The sequence below is a fragment of the Bombyx mori genome, chromosome 8 (assembly GCF_030269925.1).
Source record: "Bombyx mori chromosome 8, ASM3026992v2".
NCBI classification, from domain to species: Eukaryota; Metazoa; Arthropoda; class Insecta; order Lepidoptera; family Bombycidae; genus Bombyx; species Bombyx mori.
This window is the reverse complement of record NC_085114.1, coordinates 13,588,750-13,609,102: the sequence shown is the minus strand read 5'-3', so window position 1 is coordinate 13,609,102 and position 20,353 is coordinate 13,588,750. Positions and strand designations below refer to the sequence as shown.

Below are 20,353 nucleotides of genomic sequence, written 5' to 3'. Positions count from 1 at the left end.
CCGGAATCGCGACCCACTGAGAAGATCCGGCGAGAAACTCAGTGGGCTGTGTCTATGGGTTAGTTCGCTCGTCGAACTCTTCGTCGTAATCGACAAGTTCGACCAGGACGGTGACTGGTGCTTGAGAGGCTTAAAGAACCGAGGAATTTTTGCGCTCTAACCACTAGCCGACCTCAAGGCTCACAATTTAAACAATTATCCCGCTCATAACCTACTAATTTATTCTTACAATTCACCAACAACACAATAGATGCTAAACTATGGAAAAGATCCTTCGTTGGATCGGCGATACTACCGTCTAATTGTTTCAGATAACATAGCGCACTTCCTTCCTACAAGTATTGTTTGAGAAGAATGCATGTCACGTTTTGCTGGCACCTTAAGCGGGTACACAATTGTGTTTTTGCTAACAAACGTAAGGGGCTATTTTCTGCTGGCCTTAAGGGTCTGATTACTGAATCCAGTAATACTTTAGTTCTATAATTATTAGAATTGGATCCATTGGGTTCAGTGGCGTCAGCTATACCATCCGTGACCTGCGGCAAATTCAACGGATGGGGCCTAACAATAAAACTAACATTAATTATTTATTTAATTATGTTTCAAAAGCGTACGTATTACATTTTTATAATAAACTAGCTGTACTCGTCCGCTTCACGGGGCATTTAAAATTAACATTATTATTTCTCACCCCCACAAAGATTCTCATCATTAACGTACATCCGTAAAAATCACTGTAGATTTATATATTAGTATAGATAAAAAAATTACAATGTGACTTCAATTCAGGCCAATGGTAGGACATCTTGCGGGTCTACACGGGTAGGTACCACCGCCCTGCCTATTTCTACCGTGAAGCAGTAATGCGTTTCGGTTTGAAGGGTGGGGCGGCCGTTATACTGTAAAAACTGAGACCTTAGAACTATATCTCTAGGTAGGTGACGACATTTACGTTGTCGATGTCTATGGGCTCCGTTAACCACTTCACATCAGGTGGCCGTGAGCTCGTCCACACATCTAAGCAGTAAACAAAAATCATTTGAAGTTCCGAATTCACGTAATAAAATCAATCTGCAATAGTCAACTTTACTTACACTCAACATCTATATTTAATCTATACTAATATAAATCTATAGTGGTTTTTACGGATGTTCCGTTATAACTACTGAACCATGCATACGATTGACTTGAAACTTGGTATCCATCTAGAAAATACACGTACTTAATGGATAGGCTAATATTTATATGAATGTTGGACTCCCTATTAATAAAAATGACAATAAATAATAATGTTAATTTTAAATGCCCAGCGAAGCGGGCGAGTACGGCTAGTATTAAATAAATTTGTGTCATTAAAATAATTAAACTTATCGTGATACCCGTTTTTTTTTAAATCTTTTTTTTACAAATCGAAAAAAAAACTTCAAAAGCGATGAATACACATTGTTATACTGATCGTTCAACCGTCCAGCTTGCGTTCGTGTGTCATGATCAAGGAAAACTGTCAAGGTTTTTGAGCCGTCGCCATTGTAGCAGCGACGTAGACTTCAGGAAATACGCGTACGTGGTCTCCTCATCGCCGGCTTAAGATCGACTACAGTTTTTTTTTTATTGCTTAGATGGGCAGACGAGCTCACAGCCCACCTGGTGTTAAGTGGTTTCTGGAGCCCATAGACATCTACGACGTAAATGCGCCACCCACCTTGAGATATAAGTTCTAAGGTCTCAAGTATAGTTACAACGGCTGCCCCGCCCTTCAAACCGAAACACATTACTGCTTCACGGCGGAAATAGGCAGGGTGGTGGTACCTACCCGCACGGACTCACAAGAGGTCCTACCACAGTACACCTTGTTTACAGTTTTAACTTGTGGTCTTATTGTTTCAATGTTTCCTCTTTAAAATAATTATGCGTTCTTTTAGAGTATAGGATTTATTTCGCAGACTTTTTGCTCTTTTGCGAAACGCGTGAATTGCCTTCGTGTTGTAGACGCATCCAAATCTACATGTGTGTATTTTTATCCACTGGTGGTAGGACCTCTTATGAGTCCGCGCGGGTGGGTACCACCACCCTGCCTATTTCTGCCGTAAAGCAGTAATGCGTTTCGGTTTGAAGGGCGGGGCAGCCGTTGTAACTAACTGAGATCTTGGAACTTATGTGTCAAGGTGTGTGGCGCATTTACGTTGTAGATGTCTATGGGCTCCAGTAACCACTTAATATCAGGTGGGCTGTGAGCTCGTCCACACATCTAAGCAATAAAAAAAAATTATAGCTGATAGCGTTGAGGAGCTATTCTAGCTTTAGGCGAGCTCACGGGGCTCAGCTTGAGAGAATTTGCTAACACTAGCCCTAGCAAGTGTAGCAGAATCAACCACCGGATCGGAATCGCGTCCCACTGAGAATATCCGGCGAGAAACTCAGTGGGCTGCGTCTATAATTCATCAAAATACCCCGTTGCGTTTGATTGGTTGCTTGAATTGATTGATTAAAGGTTTTATGATTGAAAAAAATGTGTCAGATTTAAATTTCTGCCGTGAAGCAGTAATGCGTTTCGGTTTGAAGGGTGGGGCGGCCGTTGTAACTATATTGAGACCTTAGAACTTATATCTCGAGGTGGGTAGCGCATTTACGTTGTAGATGTCTATGGGCTCCAGTAACCACTTAACACCAGATAGGCCTTGAGATCAACCACAAAACTAAGCAATAAAAAAATTTGTAACATAGCGAGTCTGCGCGAGTTCTACAAGAGTCCAACCTAATTATTCTTCGAAACCGTTCGTTCCGATATCGAGTCGAGGGAACGCGTTCCCGGCCCCGTCACGTCACAGCCGGAGTCCCGCAAGGCTCCGCCCTCTCCCCGTTACTATTCAGTTTGTATATCAATGATATACCCCGGTCTCCGGAGATCCATCTGGCGCTCTTCTGTGGTGGGCTGCGAGATCGTCCACCCATCTAAGCAATTTTTTTTTTAAATCATAAACTCAATAAAGTAGTAGAAAACTTCCGTTCAGCGCGATGACCGATGCGCGAACGCCTACAGACATAAATTAAATTCGCAATACGACGACGCATAGACAATCAGTTCGTTTCGGTTTTTATATAGAAGTCTAAAACGACGTTGTCAATTTAGCATGAATTCAAAATTTTCTAAAAACAAAATCTATATATTAATACGTGAAGCAAAAACATTGTATCCCTTTTTACGAAAATTGCGCGGACGGAGCAGTATGAAATTTTCCACACTTATAGAGAATATAGAGAAGAAGTGCACAATGCTAATATTTTTTTTAAATAATGCTTAAAAGATACATTAAATCAATAAAGAAAACATTACACACACTACATACCATGTATTTGACGCACACACGCATGCATACTATTTATTGTCAATCTTTTGTTCTTGACGTCTGTTGTCAAATTGAGAATACATTAAATATTGTTTGTCTTTATTAATATTTTTCATAGTGTAGTCTTGGCGAAATTTGTGATTATAGAAGTATAAAATGTATAAAATACAATCATAATAGTCTACAAACTTACAATTCCAATTAATTATAGTCGAATTTCGACTACTGCGGGACCTCTAGTTTAAATAAAATAGCTTACAGAGTAGTGTTCAGCTCATTAGTTGGGTGGGTAACGCAAAAATATTTCCTTAATAAATGCAATATCTATACATATGAATAAAATTGGAGTGTCTGTTTGTAATATTGAAACAGCCTCTTTTTACTACATGCATATGAACATATATACGGTACATACACCAAAATTACATTTTCTACAATTTTTGTCTGTCTGTCTGTCTGTCTGTTTGTTCCGGCTAATCTCTGGAACGGCTGGATCGATTTTGACGGGACTTTCACTGATAGGTAGCTGATGATATAAGGAGTAATTTAGGCTTCTTTTTTTTACACTAGCTTCACCCCGCGGCTTCACCCGCGTTACGAAAATAACCGCGGGTAACATTGCGGGACTCAGCTACCAATAATAAAATTTAATGTTTCCAAAGCGAAGCGAGGGCGGGTCGCTAGTGTAATATAATTTTTTTTGTATTTTTTTTTTTAATATTCCGTCTTTTAATGTTCATAACGAGTGCTGAAAGGCGTTTTGGCTTAAGCCACATTTCGCTTAATACACGATATTTATCTTTGTAATTAAAAGTGCATTTTATTTGGGATTAGTATCAAACAGTTCGATGTTTTTAACTTTTTTTTTATTTTTTTATTGCTTAGGTGTGTGGACGAGCTCACAGCCCACCTGGTGTTAAGTGGTTACTGGAGCCCATGGACATCTACAACGTAAATGCGCCACCCACCTTGAGATATGAGTTGTAAGGTCTCAGTATAGTTACAACGGCTGCCCCACCCTTCAAACCGAAACGCATCACTGCTTCACGGCAGAAATAGGCGGGGCGGTGGTATCTACCCGCGCGGACTCACAACAGGTCCTACCACCAGTAATTACGCCAATTAAAATTTTGCGGGTTTCATTTTTATTACACGATGTTATTCCTTCACCGTGGAAGTCAATCGTGAACATTTGTTGAGTACGTATTTCATTAGAAAAATTGGTACCCGCCTGCGAGATTCGAACACCGGTGCATCGCTTCGACAAGAATGCACCGGACGTCTTATCTTTTAGGCCACGACGACTGAACTTCAATTACTCCATTCAAATAGCTGAAGAAGTTTTTTGTTATGATATTTTTTCACCTTAAATGGCTAACCGGTAATGTTGCGAAAATGTCGCTTTTTTTTTAATTGCTTATATGGGTTGACTAGCTCACAGCCCACCTGGTCTTAAGTGGTTACTGGAGCCCATGGACATCTACAACGTAAGTGTGCCACCCACCTTGAGATATAAATTCTAAGGTCTCCGTTTTTACAGTACAACGGTTGCCCTACCCTTCATACCGAAACGCATTACTGATTCACGGCAGAAATAGGCAGGGCGATGGTACCTACGGACTCAAAATACGTCCTACTACAAGTAAAATGTAATAATGATAACGTAATCTTTGGATTTCTCCATTTAAGCATCGAAACGTTTGTAAACTAATCGCTTCGTCGAACAATCTAGAGTTTTTGCCACGAAATTTGGCACAATAGTTACATAACAACAAGAAAACAAGTTCCGCTTACAAATAAGATTAAACTGTATTGAACAAGAGCCAATGTTTCCGGCGATTCAGATGAAATCAAGACCAGGATACTTTAATCATGTTTACGTAATGTTTTTTTTTTTCATAGACTCACTCACACGGACTCACAGGACGTTCTACTGGTGGTAGGATGTCTTGTGAGTACGCACGGGTACCACCACCCTGCCTATTTCTGCTGTGAAGCAGTAATGCGTTTCGGTTTAAACTTTAAAGGGTGGGGCAGGCGTTGTAACTATACTGAGGCCTTATAACTCATATCTCAAGGTGGGTGGCGGCATTTTCGTTGTAGATGTCTATGGGCTCCGGTAACCACTTAACACCGGGTGGTCCGTGAGCTCGTCCATCCATCTAAGCAATAAAAAAAGAGAGAATGAGCTAGTCACTTATCTAGTTGTAAGTGGTATCTACACGTGCGTAATAATGCGAATTAATTTTTCTTTTTTGGTTTATCACACGATTTTATTCCTTCACAGTGTTACGTTGACAGGCGCTTAGTAATTTAAAATTATTTTATTACTTACTAGCTGACACGGCAGACTTCGTAGTGCCTCAATCGAGAAATAAAAGACAACAAGACAAACAAAAGGAATCCGTCCGACGGGGGACACATCAAAGGGAAAACAAAATTGTTATTTTTATTTAATTCCGCGCATTTTCATATTTATCTACCTTTTAAACCTTCTCTGGACTTCCACAAATAATTCAAGACCAAAATTAGCCAAATCGGTCTAGCCGTTCTCGTGTTTTAGCGAGACTAACGAACAGCAATTCGTTTTTATAGAAGAAGAATATAGAAGATTAAAGTAAGGTAAAAATTTTCAAAAAATTAAAATAATTTTATGGTTTAATTTCGTCTTTCTTATTCGCCGACGTTTCGAACACTATACATTTGTTATGGTCACGGACGACCGAATTGTTATTCGTCAAAATTTGAATATTTCGCTAACTACCGTCAACTTTTTATTTATGCCTACAGCACGCGAATACTTAAGAAAACACCAGAAAAAAAGACTCTGTCAGCTCTTGTCTATTCAATGCGAATCTACTTTAAATATTGACGTCATATCTCTACTACGTTTCCTAATTCATATCATTTACTGGTTATGTAAATTAGGGAGCTATCTCTTTTTTTATTTGTAAAGTTTATAGTACAATACATGCGTAAACTATTTTAGAGATAGGTAAATCAAACAAATTTCCGCCATTAACACAATATCTTTTTTAATCCTCCTCCTTCACCAATCATGCTCTTCATGTCTGAAGGTCGTGACCAACTCCATCCATAACGTTCGTCTGCACGAGGTTATGCCATCTAGTCCCATCTAGGGCTACTGTGTTAGCATTGGAGACGGTGGAATCGAGGGTGATGTGATCAGATCAAGGCATTGGACTGCGCCCCCGCCATCTTTACCGACCAATTAGAGATACGGTAATTAAGTTTTTTTCAATCAGTGTAGTTATTCAAAAGTCACAAAAGACAGAAGCTGAACTTACCCTAGCCAATCCGGTCACCGGGAATTTCTCGAATTCGAGAATATTCTCTTCTCCCAGCCCTCGATCCAGTTGGCCGGCATAAGTCCGGGCTGCCATGACAGTGGCCAACGACATTCCATCGCCAATAAAAAGAATTCCGTTTCTGGCCTTATTTTTGTTGGTCTTCTCTTTTAGTTTAGATTTTAGTGTTGATGCAGCAGACTTCTTCCAATAGGAACCGTGTTTTTCTTCAGCCGGTATGTAGGCTGGATTCATGACGGTTTCCAGAACCTTCTTGGGTTTCGGCGTGGTCGCTGCATCTTCTGCAAAGAACGCAAATAACTGATTAGGAAACCTGAATCGTGCTATCGGTAATTTCAAAAATTTATTTGAAGCCGCGCTTGGATACTATGGAGTATAGATCACTGTAAATAGTTGGTAATGTTAATACATTCAAAGTTAACACTGAATCAAATAATGAAGAAGCCGGTCGCTGGCGTTTTGAAATGTAAAAAATTATCTACTGAACATTTAATGAAGTCAACTGTGCAAATAATTATCCAAGTTAGTCGTACACGTACGTGTGATGTTGAATTTAAAAAAATACTTTGTTATCATAAATGATGCGAATAAAGCAGACGAGTCGTTAACAGTATAGTACAAAACTTGTGCATAATAGAATCATTATAAGTAGTCATTCAAATTACCCCCTATTCTTCTCTTTCGCTTGCTAGCTTGAGCACTAGTGATTCGGTTTATATCGACTAGCATAAGTACTTATGCTGCAAGCCAATCGCGCTGGATCACATTTATCATTAAATAAACTAAACAGATTGATCAGTATTGGCAGAAATTCAATATCTCATTAATTTACTAATGCCAAGGCTCGATGGAGGATTTTTCATATGATTTTCTGGACACCCGAATAACATTTCTAAATATTCCTGACTTGATTTAAATACAGATCTTCTTCACATGACATTTCATGACCCGCTAGACTTCTTAAAAAATGCTTTACCAATTACAAAAGATCAAGAAAAACTGTGTTTTGGAAAACGTGTCTTTTAAAAATCTTAGACAACTATCATTTTTATTTTTATTTTTTTATTGCTCTTGTAGGCAGACGAGCATACGGCCCACCTGATGGTAAGTGGTTACCGTCGCCCATGGACTTCAGCAAGGCCAGGGGCAGAGCCATGCCGCTGCCTACCGTAAACTAATTTAAAACGTCTGAATTGTTTGATGTTAATACATATTTTTTTAAATTAAATCTCTTCAGTGTGCATTGATTCAGTGAATCGCCAGTCACGGTGTATGTGTGTGACGAAACTAGCAGTCGATATAGGTATAAAATAATTGAGATGAAGGTGAAAGCTATGTAGTAGGAACTACATAATCCTAGGTAATGTGCGTTGTCATATCGGACTCTTTAAATATCGCGACGCTAAAAGTCCTTCAGAGGCCTACGAAAAAATGAAGTTTTTTTCCTACCTATTCTAGTAACCTCGAGGGGCTATTCCAGGTTCGTGCGGCTTGCTAGGTGAGCTCACGGGGCTCAAACCTAACGACGTTGCTAACACGAACCCTAGCAAGAGCAGTGCTTCGCAGAATCTACCACCGGATCGGAAACGCGACCCTCTGAGAAGATCCGGCGAGAAACCCAGTGGGCTGTGACTGTGGGTTAATTTACTCGCCGAACCTTTCGACGAGAAAAAAGACTATAATTGTTAAGGGTTATACTAGAAATATCACATTATTCGTGGTATGGAAAGAGAACGCAAATTTACGGGATGTTTTTTTAAAATAGATTCATTTTAATTATTACTAGCGACCCGCCCTCGCTTCGCTTCGGAAACATTAAAACACACATGAAACCAAAAAAATAAAATAAAAAAATAATTAAAAAAAGTAGCCTATGTTCATCAGGGACAATGTCGGCTTCTAATGGAAAAAGAATTTTTCAAATCGGTCCAGTAGTTTCGGAGCCTATTCGAAACAAACAAACAAACAAGTCTTTCCTCTTTATAATATTAGTATAGATATAGATTATTTATTTTATAGTCGTCTGTGACCATTTAACATCAAGTGAACAATTTGTTCATTCACTTACCGAGCCCAGAACAAAACAGGTGTAGCGTTCATTACTATTTGATAAGCGTAAATTTAAATACTTTAAGTTCATTACCAGATAGCGCGACTGATTTGTTTGTATTGCTCTGTATTGTCATCCGTAACCACGAAAACTAAAGTACTTAATTGAGGCATCGTTTATACCATCTTTAAATACCTAAATCTAACTATATATATATAAAAATTAATTGCTGTTCGTTAGTGTCGCTAAAACTCGAGAACGGCTGGACCGATTTGGCCAATTTTGGTCTTGAATTATTTGTGGAAGTCCAGAGAAGGTTTAAAAGGTAGATAAATATGAAAATGCTCGGAATTAAATAAAAATAACAGTTTTGTTTTCCCTTTGATGTGTCCCCCGTCGGACGGATTCCTTTTGTTTGTTTTAAGTTTATTTTATACAAAATTATAGGTGTTTTATTTATCGATTGAGGCACTACGAAGTCTGCCGGGTCAGCTAGTTAAGTATAAAAAGTCTCTTTACAAATGAATTTAAATATAGCAGTAAGAAGTAATCTTAAATAGTTAACCAACAGAATATTATGTTAAATTATGGTATTTGATAATTAAATTATTGTATTCACAAACCACGTCACACCGTAGGTTGTATTTCAAAAATAATCCTTCAAAAAGACACGGTATTTATGCGCAAAATTATGATATTATGATTATAAGGAAACTTATAAGATATTTGTATATAGATATAATATAATTGACGCTCTGATTACAATGCGGGATTTTAGATTGTTTTAATGGCATTAAAAAATACGACAGCTGAAATATTTTGCGATTCGAATTAATATGTAATTGTGTGTAACCAAGCGACGGTGTAGCCTTGTTGAGTTTTTCAGTTATTGATGCATAGCCTTCCTGCTAGTAGGAGAGGACTGAGGTAAAGGTAAAGCTATTTTTTTCTACCAACATAAAATGATTGGAGTTTTATTTACGAGGAAACCTGTCGCTGTGATCACAGTATAACAAATAGATTTAACCATAGATAGATACTCTATTGTTTTTTTATTTATTAAAACGCAATCTTAAACGTATGGAATTTTCTTTAATTTTTTTTTTAACAATTTTAGGTTTTTTTATTGCTTAGTTGGGTGGACGATCTCGCAGCCCACCTGGTGTTAAATGGTTAATGGCCATAGACATCTACAACGTAAATGCCACCACCTACCTTGAGATATGAGTTTGAAGGTCTCCGTTTTTACAATACAACGGCTACCCCACCCTTCAAACCGACACGCTTTACTACTTCACGGCAGAAATAGGCAGGTTGGTGGTACCTATCCGCGCGGACTCACAAGAGATCCTACCACCAGCAATTATGAAAATTATAATTTTGCGGGTTTGATTTTTACTACACAATGTTATTACTTCACCGTGGAAGTCAATCGTGAACATTTGTTGAGTACGTATTTCATTAGAAAAATTACCCGCCTGCGGGATTCGAACACCGATGCATCGCTACATACGAATGCACCGCCGGACGTCTTATCCTTTAGGCCACGACGACTTCGACAATTAAAATTCGACAATTAAAATAAATTTCTGTATTCAAAATTTTATTAACCAAACCGAAACCACATCGTCTTTATCAGATGAATATGACGCAATCGTCTCTTATCCGACCACAGCGGAGTTGTTTAGAAAGAAATTTTATTAATTATCATAACTTTGTCACGTTCCGCCTAAACGATTGGTCACGTAATTAAGCGTAAAAAATTAATGTTTTTCTTTTCTTTTTTTTTTATTCATTTACGAAATCAAATCGAATTTTGTAACGTCTAGGAGTCTTGTAATGTCGGTCTAGTAATTAGTTATTATATTGGAAATGTAGATAGGGCACGCGGACGCAAGTAAATAATGTCATGTCATATGACATGGAATGACTTTGGTAGGGTGATTGTGGCGTAAAGTGATTTCGTATCAAGCGATACCGGAGCTCAAATCTCACTGACCTGTCCCAATATTTAACCGACTTCAAAAAAGAAGGAGGTTTCCAATTCGACTGTGAACCGTTTTCGATGATTTTTGTTTTTATTTAAAAGAATTGGTGGCTTTTTATGTGGTCCTATTTAAATTTTTTTCAATATCTGAGTGGTGGTAGTTTTTGAGTTATACCTTAATAATGCATAATCATCTCAGCCTGTCAACTTATACTGTTGATCTAATATTGTAATTGTCATAGGTTTTCCTAGTCCAACGTCCTTTTTTGATTACTGACTACGCTCCTAAAGTAAGTGACAAGCAGGAGGCCGGTCATTGACCTTGAGTCGGACGAAATTTATTGAAACCTACCCGGATATAAATTCAACATCGGAAACTATTCAGGCATACATTTAATCCGACGATTGTAATTTTTAAGGGTAATCGTAACTTTTATTTATTGCTTACACGGTTGAATGAACTCACGGCCCGCTTGGTGTTGGTTATTCGAGTCCACGGGCATCATCAGTGCCGCCGCCCACCTTGAGATCTGTGTCTCATTTGTAAAGTAATTACGCAAATTGTATTTTTTACGAATGTATGTGTTTTCCCCGCATCATTGAAGCATTTCGTAGAAAAAATATTTAATTAGAAAAAAATCTAACTTGACTGCGGGATTCGAACACCGTCAGTGCCGCATCGCTCGATGCGAGTATACCAGTAGTCTAATCCTTTAGGCCAGGACGACTTTAAATTAATCCTATGATAACATAGCTTTATATAGAAATGATATAAAGACTTAAACACAAAAATATTATCTTCCTCGGTTTATCAACAATTTCATAGGTAATATATTATTTAGTTTTCGTCACTGATAGAAGATAATTAAAACTAACTTTACGATTCACATCTCACGTTCCTTATTGTAAATCTATTATTCCTGACGATATATACATTATATACGAATGCTTTGAATTTTCAAGTTACGGACAGACAAAAGGTAAGTAGTTCCTAATATATAAAATGAATCTTGAGGTCAGCGATTACCTAGGTTTTAAATAATAGCAACTCGTAAACTAGAGATTGGGAAACAGAAGAAATAACTGTACACGGTGTACACGGTTTACTGGTGGTAGGGCCTCTTGTGAGTCCGCGCGGGTATGTACGACCACCCTGCCTATTTCTGCCGTGAAGCAGTAAAGCGTTTCGGCTTGAAGAGTGGGGCAGCCGTTGTAACTATACTGAGATCTTCGAACTTATATCTCAAGGTGGGTGGCGCATTTACGTTGTAGATGTTTATGGGCTCCAGTAACTACTTAATGAATTGTGAGCTCGTCCACCCATCTAAGCAATAAATAAAAAAGCACGCACTGTCAAGTGTAGGTACACCTAGCCTTTTGGTAACTGTCTCGAAAATTAACATTACCCAGTGACACGGTCATTCTAATTACGTGCGAAAACTATCCCTTTGTCATGGTGAAGATAATTCGAACTGAACGAACTTTACCCATTTAACAGTTTATTGTACAAAACAAAATAGGTTCATGGACTACATATTCGACAATTCGATTGGTAGTCCTTTTTGACGTGACAACATCTTATAATTCGATGGAGGCGGCTGCACGCACGAAAAAACATGACTCGTGCGGCGTTACCTCGCTCTGAGGCGTTCCATTTAAAGCTTGAAGTGCAAGCGAGAGCCCACACAAGGTGGGCTGTGAGCTCGACCACCTTTCTAAGCAATAAAAAAAACACGAGCAATTCCTTATCCCGAGAAAATTCTTTCTTTCACTCGATAATTCAAATTACCTGGGCTTTCGAAATTATTTAACAGCGGATGAGCTATTTGTTTTATATGTCAAACGAAACATAATGGATCCGAATTACTGGACGAACCATATTACAATTGTGCTCAAATTTAAAAATTAACCCACATCTCACGAATTATTCTGTTTAGCGTAAACCGGTTTTTATTATCTTAAGCAACAACAAGAACATTATGAAACGCTAAGCAAAATTATTTGCATCCAAACGTCTATCGTCAGGAGGGAAAGGTATGTAAAAATAAAAATTTACATACGATTTAATATGCATTAAAGAAATAGTTTTATTGCATGTCGTTTAAAGACACAGTTGAAAAACAGCTTCTTTTTTTCCTACCTAAGCTGATAGCCTTGAGAGGCTATATCAGCGTCGCCTTAACCAGTAGGTGAGCTCACGGGGCTCAAACCTGATGACGTCGCTAACACGAACCCTAGCAAGAGCCGTGCTTCGCAGAATCTACCACCGGATCGGAAATGCGACCCACTGAGAAGATCCGGCGAGAAACTCAGTGGGCTGTGTCTGAGGGTTAATTTACTCGTCGAGCCCTTCGTCGCAAGCGACGGGTTCGACGAGAACATTGACCGGGGGAAAAACAGTACTGTATTATAAAGACGCAGATTAAAACAGCTAAAGCGTCGTATCAAAGGATTCCTGTGGCGTGTAGGAATCATTTATCTTCCGTATAGACATTTGTGACCTCAAACGAGTAGACAAGAGTGCCCTCCATATAATTAAAACCACCTTTGCGACTTAATCTTACGGTTATCATTGCTATATCTATATTTTAATACGTGATGCAAAAAATTTGTACCCCTTTTTACGAAAAGTGCGCGGACGGAGGAGTATGAAATTTCCCACACTTATAGAGAATATGGAGAAGGAGTGCAGAATGATATATTTTTTTTAAATTATGCATCCAAAAAAAATTAAATGAGTAAATAAAAACATTATACACACTACCATTAATTTGACACACACACGCATGCATATTATTTGTTTATTGCCTTCTTATTGCTTGCTTTGTCTGTGCTCAAATTGAGAATAGATCAAGATTAAATATTGTTTGTCTTTATTAATATTTGTCTAAAGTATAGTTTTGGCGAAGTCTGTGATTATAGAAGTATATTAGTCTTTTACAATAGAATCATAATAGTGTACAAACTTATTTCGACTATCAGGGGGCCACCAGTACATATTATTGTATATTATTTTCGAGTTTTAGAAACTACAGTTTTAGTGCTCACCGACGAATTAGCGTGATCAAATCGTGTGAGTAGCTTGAATTATGTATAATATTATGACTCGGGAAAGCCGTAGATAATAATTAATATATAACCCCTAAAATTCGATACTGTTTCCTGGTAGAAATGCGTGGGTAGATAAATTAGGGTTGGAAACATTTAAATTTTAAATTCATCTGAATCAAAAGCAAGAGCGATAAAGGTGCTTGAGAAATCGTAAGAGCGTTGATTTTGTCATTGCTTTTGTTTGTCATATGTAAGTGACTTAGTCATCTGACTTACTTAAAGCATACAAAAAATACTTACTTGTAAATACAAAATACAAATAAGTATTTTTTGTATGCTTTTGTATTTTTGTTTTCTTTCTCTTGACATTTTAAGCCTAATAATAATATTTAAAGTTACGTTTTTGTTCTTTTGTTTTAATTTAAGTCTCCGTGGCGCAAAAGATAAGGTTGTCGATGTAATCGTATCAAGCGATGCGAAAATGCCGGAATTCAAATCCTGCTGGCAGATACTATTTATTTTAATGAAATACGTACGAAGCTCATATCGACAAATAACTTCGATGATGATCATTGTGTAATAAAAATCTACCGCAAAAAAAAAAAAACATAGCCTTGTGATGTCTACAGACCCCCGTGACCATTTCACACGTGGTAACACCTTATTCTACTAGGTGGGGTCGGCACAGCTAATATTTCTCTTCCCCTCTCTTCTATCATGCGTTATCTCAACACTCACCCCTCTCTCTCTCATATCGTCATTCACAGACTCCATCCATGTCTGCTTCGGTCGACCTTCTTCCCCCTCTACCTTTCACTAGCATTTCCATACATCTCCTAGTCACATGCACCTTCTCCGTATACATCACATCGTCTTCTCGCATTAAGACTGTATAATCTCAAAACTTTCTAATTTTACAGGAGAGTGTTTTAAAAGTTTAACATGTAATATCTTAAATATTAATCAACTTTGCAACATTGACTTTTAATTTTTTACCAGTTACATTATCTGTCTTTTAAAGTAAGATAAAATTATCTATTAATTTTGTTAATAGTAGTAAAAAAATAGGTAAGCTAAAAAAAAAAGAAAGGAAACTATACAACGCTCTTGTGACAGTATTTATGAGAAAAATACTGGTGATACAAAATGATTCCGCATATTAACTCAATTTTGAATATTATTGGGAAATTGTAAACTTTTAGTGCGAAAAGATGACATGTCCATACCACGCTAACCGTCCGCTCTTTAATTTGTAAATTACTAAGGCTACTTTCACAGTCCCACTTTTTTTTTTTGTTATTGTTTAGATGTGTGGACGAGCTCACAGCTCACCTGGTGTTAAGTGGTTACTGGAACCCATAGACATCTACAACGTAAATGCGCCACACACCTTGAGATATAGTTATAAGGTCTCAGTATTGTCACAACGGCTGCCCCACCCTTCAAACCGAAACGCATTACTGCTTCACGGCAGAAATAGGCGGGGCGATGGTACCTACCCGTGCGGACTCACAAGATGTCCTACCACCAGTAATTACGCAAATTATAATTTTGCGGGTTTGATTTTTATTACACGATGTTATTCCTTCACCGTGGAAGTCAATCGTGAACATTTGTTAAGTACGTGTTTCATTAGAAAAATTGGTACCCGCCTGCGGGATTCGAACACCGGTGCATCGCTCGATACGAATGCACCGGACGTCTTATCCTTTAGGCCACGACGATCCCCCACTCATTCCTTGACAACGGAACGCTATAAAATAAATTTTGCATCTGCAATTGTCAAGAACGATTTACATCCGGACTGTGCCATACCAATTAGCAGTCTATACCGATTATATGCACTCAATTTAATGTCAGAGATAAAAACAAATATTAACTCTAAACTTGTTTAGGCTCTATTGGCGTTCGATTAACAATTATGATATTTAAATTGAGTTACCATGTGAATACTATGTTACTGGTGGTAGAACCTCTTGTGAGTCCGCGCGGGTGGGTACCACCACCCTGCCTATTTCTGACATGAGCAATAATGCGTTTCGGTTTGAAGGGTGGGGTAGCCGTTGTAACTATACTTGAGACCTTAGAACTTATAACTCAAGGTGGGTGGCGCGTTTACGTTGTAGATGTCTATGGGCTCCAGTAACTTAAAACCAGGTGGGCTGTGAGCCCGTCCACCCATCTAAGCAATATATATATATAAATGCTGCTGTGGTCTTGCGGAGGAGATCCTGTATTCGAGTCAAATGCGAACGTTCAAGCGGGCTTCAAATTTTGAAAGTAGTTAGTTAGTTACAATTTTTTTTTATTTCTTCCGCGACACGTGTCTTTGAGCGTATTTAACTAAAATCTTATTTACGGAATTTATAAATTGGCTAATTAACTACAATACAATTGAGATTTTGAGCTCCTGTCGTGATGTCTGCGGGATGCAAGCACCGCTTAGTTTCAGGTAGACCGCGTAAGTGATTATGGGCAGTGACAAAGTGAAAATTTAACTACATTCCACATCTTTATAAGATAGTATTAAACACCAGACTCCGAATGCTACTACCGTTACTATCTTTAAAGTTACTTCGATCGGGAATACAGCCCAGGACTCCACTAATGAAAGATAACGTCATAAATTGCCATAAAACTATGGTTTTCATAGAATTTCTATTGTGTTTATTATGTGACTATATATAATTTAGAATTTATCCCTGTACACTGAAAATTCCGAGTTCAAGCAAGACATATTATGTAATTTAAAAAAAATGGCAACATTAAATATATATTTTTTTATTGCTTAAATGGTTGGACGAGCTCACAGCCCACCTGATGTTAAGTGGTTACTGGAGCCCATAGACATCTACAACGTAAATGCGCCACCCACCTTGAGAAGTTCTAAGGTCTCAGTATAGTTACAACGGCTGCCCCACCCTTCAAACCGAAACGCATTACTGCTTCACGGCAGAAATAGGCAGGGTGGTGGTACCCATCCGCCCGGACTCACAAGAGGTCCTCCCACCAGTAATTACGCAAATTAAAATTTTGCGGGTTTGATTTTTATTACACGAGTTTATTGTAATGAAAAAAAAATATCAATATTTATGGTAAGACATTAATATTTAAACAGCCTGATAGAACAATACGGCGCGATATATCACTTAAATCAATAAAATTGATACTAGTGACGTAGTTCATACTGCGAGTATTAACCCTTTGACTGCGGTGTAGGTCACCGATGCCCTACGTAGCGTAATGAAGTAACTACACTGAGAACTTAAAACTCATATCTCAAGGTGGGTGGCGGCATTTACGTTGTAGACTTGTTTTACTGGTGGTAGGACCTCTTGTGAGTCCACGCGGGTAGGTACCACCACCTTGCCTATTTCTACCGTGAAGCAGTTATGCGTTTCGGTTTGAAGGGTGGGGCAGCCGTTGTAATTACACTTGAGACCATAAAACTGATATCTCAAGGTGGGTGGCGGCATTTACGTTTTAGATCTCTATGGGCTCCGGTAACCACTTCACACCAGGTAGGCTGTGAGCTCGTTGACCCATCTAAGCAATTAAAAAAAAAAATCTCTATGGGCTCCGGTAATCACTTCACACCAGGTGGGCTGTGAGCTCGTCCACCCGTCTATGCAATAAAAAGAAATAATAATAATATCGATTTCCGTTACTAAGACGCCGGAATAGATATTCCCACTAGTTAGTAGACTTTGGGAAAGACGAATCCGAAGATACTGAGAATGAATATATTTCTAATAAAACCTACCAGACTAAAATATACATTAAAAACAAAAGAAGGTATAGTTAGGCAATCCAGACGCTTAGTTACAGAAATCGACATAATTACTTCAGTGCGACACGTAGGGGGCATTGTTGATCTTACATGGCAGTCAATGTGTTAAAAGCATTCTTAATTTTTAGGGATAAAATATTTTTTATTTCTTTTTTTTCCCTACCTATTCTATTAATCCCGAAGGGTTATTCTAGATTCACCGACTTGTAGGTGAGCTCACGGGTTTCAAACCTGACTATAATATCTTTGAGGCATTAAAACGATACACTTTGTCGATACGTTGCCGTTAATAACTAAATTTTTATTGATCACAATAAAAAATATAGTTGTTTAAGAAAATTGCTTCAGGTGACAATAGACTGACTACTTCAGTTATTGTAATGAATACTTATTTCTTAGTTTCAATTAGAGTCTGTTATTGTGTCAATGTCGTGAATATTAATTAATTTTGTTTCTTGTTAAAGTATAAATAACTAGATATGAGTCGACTATTATCAAAGGCGGCAATCTGACTTTTGGACAATGATTGGTAAATCAGAAAAACGAATTATTGACTTTGTATTCCATTGGCAGTCACAAAACTCTTCGGAACGACATCTTAGATAAATAACAGGTTAACTATTAACCTTTATTTAATGCAGGTTTTGAACCGTATTCTTTGAAGGAGACGATTATATTCAAATAAATCTGTATTGACATATCAATAAATTTTTTTTGTCCAAATGTACAGATTGCCGCCTTTGATAATAGACGACTCATATACAACATAAATTATTGTAATAAAAATAACTCTATTTAAAATTTATCATTACCATTCAAATTTAAAATAGCGTTATTTTATTGATAATGTCTTTTTGTCATTGAATTAAATTAAAACTAGCAACATAAATGTTATTATGTGCAATTAGCGATGCATTTTCGAGTCGTTTCATTTAATATTATTAATTATTCAAATAGTTAAACGTTTTCGGAATCATAAAAAGTATTCTACTAAATTTCGCAAACCGAATTCCACGAGAAAAAATAAAAATTAAAAAAAAAAAAAACTCTGAAACAAGCAAACACTGATAATTCGTTCTAAAACACACAATACAAAAAAAAAAAAACAACAAGCCGTTACGCGCCATTTTTACTGTCACTGTTTTTTTTTTTTTTATTTCACATAAATATTTTTTTATTATTATTAACGCACCTGCGTCAGTCAGGACGAGGACAACGGCGAAAGCCAGCACTGCGATCCATTGTCGCGCCATCACTGCACTGTGGTCTCGCGCACCTGCTTATATCAACTAAATGTACACTCAATTCTGAATGTACAGTGACTAGTACAGTGACTATGATATGTACTGACGCGGCGATTAAACCATGCGGCAACAATTACGTACGCTACGGTATGTCTACGGGCTATTTTTCTTTTTTATCAGCGCGTAGTTCACGCACTTTTAACGCTGTTTTTTTTCCCGCCTTTGTAGGCAGACGAGCATACGGCCCGTCTGATGGTAAGTGGTTACCGTCGCTCATAGACGTCAGCAATGCCAGGGGCAGAGCCAAGCCGCTGCCTGCCATAATCCGGTTACGGATGCCCGGTCGAGGGGGGTAACAGACCCAGTTAACAGCTGCTAAAGCCCATGGATTTCACAATACCCTCCTCCCTACCCCCAACCGGAGTGAGGATCGAACTCTCAATTAAGCATAACAACAGTCCTCCAACTCGATTTTACTACTGGGTCGTGATATCCGGTTAAACTACCCGGATGTGTAAATGCCACCAGAAATAACGTATACTATATTTTTTTCTGGGTATCATTTTTATTATACGATGCTATTTTCTTTTGTCGTGAAATTCAGTCATGAACATGGATTATGAATGTATTTTTATTTAAAAAAATATATTGTACCCGCGTGTGGGATTTGAACACCGGTATCATCGCACGCGAATACAACGGGCGGGCGTCTTATCCATTAGGCCACGACGACTTCGAATTTTATTCTCTTTACATTAACGTTTATAGTTCACATCAAGATTTGCATTATTATCGGTGGACTGAGTTCACTGAAATAACAACTAGATATATAACTACATAGAGTTGAATGTGCATTTGAGTCGGAACTTGAAACTTTGTCTAAAAGGCTAACACACACACAAGAAATGCTTCTGTTATACTGCCATCAACATGCGACAGCAGGTGACGCGCGAATTTCTTCGACAATAATAATTATAATTAGTTATTATTATTATCAACCAGTATGTAATAACTAGTTAATAATAATAACGATTCGTTCGATGAGACCATTTGTTTTTTGATTTTTTAACAAGATAAATATTAGGTTTCATTTTTTTAACGTGACAATGTCTTATAATTCGATGGGGCCGGCTGCATGCACGAAAAAACATGACTCATTGAGGCGTTCCATTTAAGGCTTGAAGTGCAAGCGAGAGCGCGCAACGAGCGACAAAGAGGCACAATCGGCCTCCGCGTTCGGCAGCGCTCGACATCTGTCTCTCTCCTACTTGAGTGAGCGATGCATCCGCGTTGACAGCTGCTATAGAATAATTACACTTTACATGTTTTCGTCAAGTATGAAGTTCAGTGAAAAGTGAATGTGGTGTCATTTGTCCATACAAAATATCTATCAAACAAATAAAATTTTTTTTTTTTTTTTTAAATGAAACCATTCCATCAGTATTTTCTTATGACGTTGTCAGTACACCGACTTTACAGACAACCGATTTTTTTTTAAATGCGTTATTATGCTAAAATCCTGGTCACCTTAGTACGCGCAGAATTCATTTACTAA

At 37.9% G+C, this 20,353-nt stretch overlaps 1 protein-coding gene across 2 annotated transcripts in view; it reads right to left on the bottom strand.

Annotated features, from left to right (window-relative positions):
• The window catches only part of LOC101747022 (membrane-bound alkaline phosphatase-like), a 47,636-nt gene that overhangs the window by 13,950 nt on the left and 13,333 nt on the right, over nt 1-20,353 (bottom strand). The window contains exons 1-2 of one of the 2 annotated variants that reach the window (XM_062669870.1): nt 18,747-18,953; nt 6,656-6,957 (exon numbers count right to left, since the gene is read on the bottom strand). In XM_062669870.1, the coding sequence (XP_062525854.1) occupies nt 6,656-6,957; nt 18,747-18,807 (363 nt within the window). In that variant the 5' untranslated portion in view covers nt 18,808-18,953. Of the gene's footprint in view, nt 1-6,655; nt 6,958-18,746; nt 18,954-20,353 lie in introns of those variants that run through there. The other variant, XM_021346269.3, reaches the window with a different exon arrangement.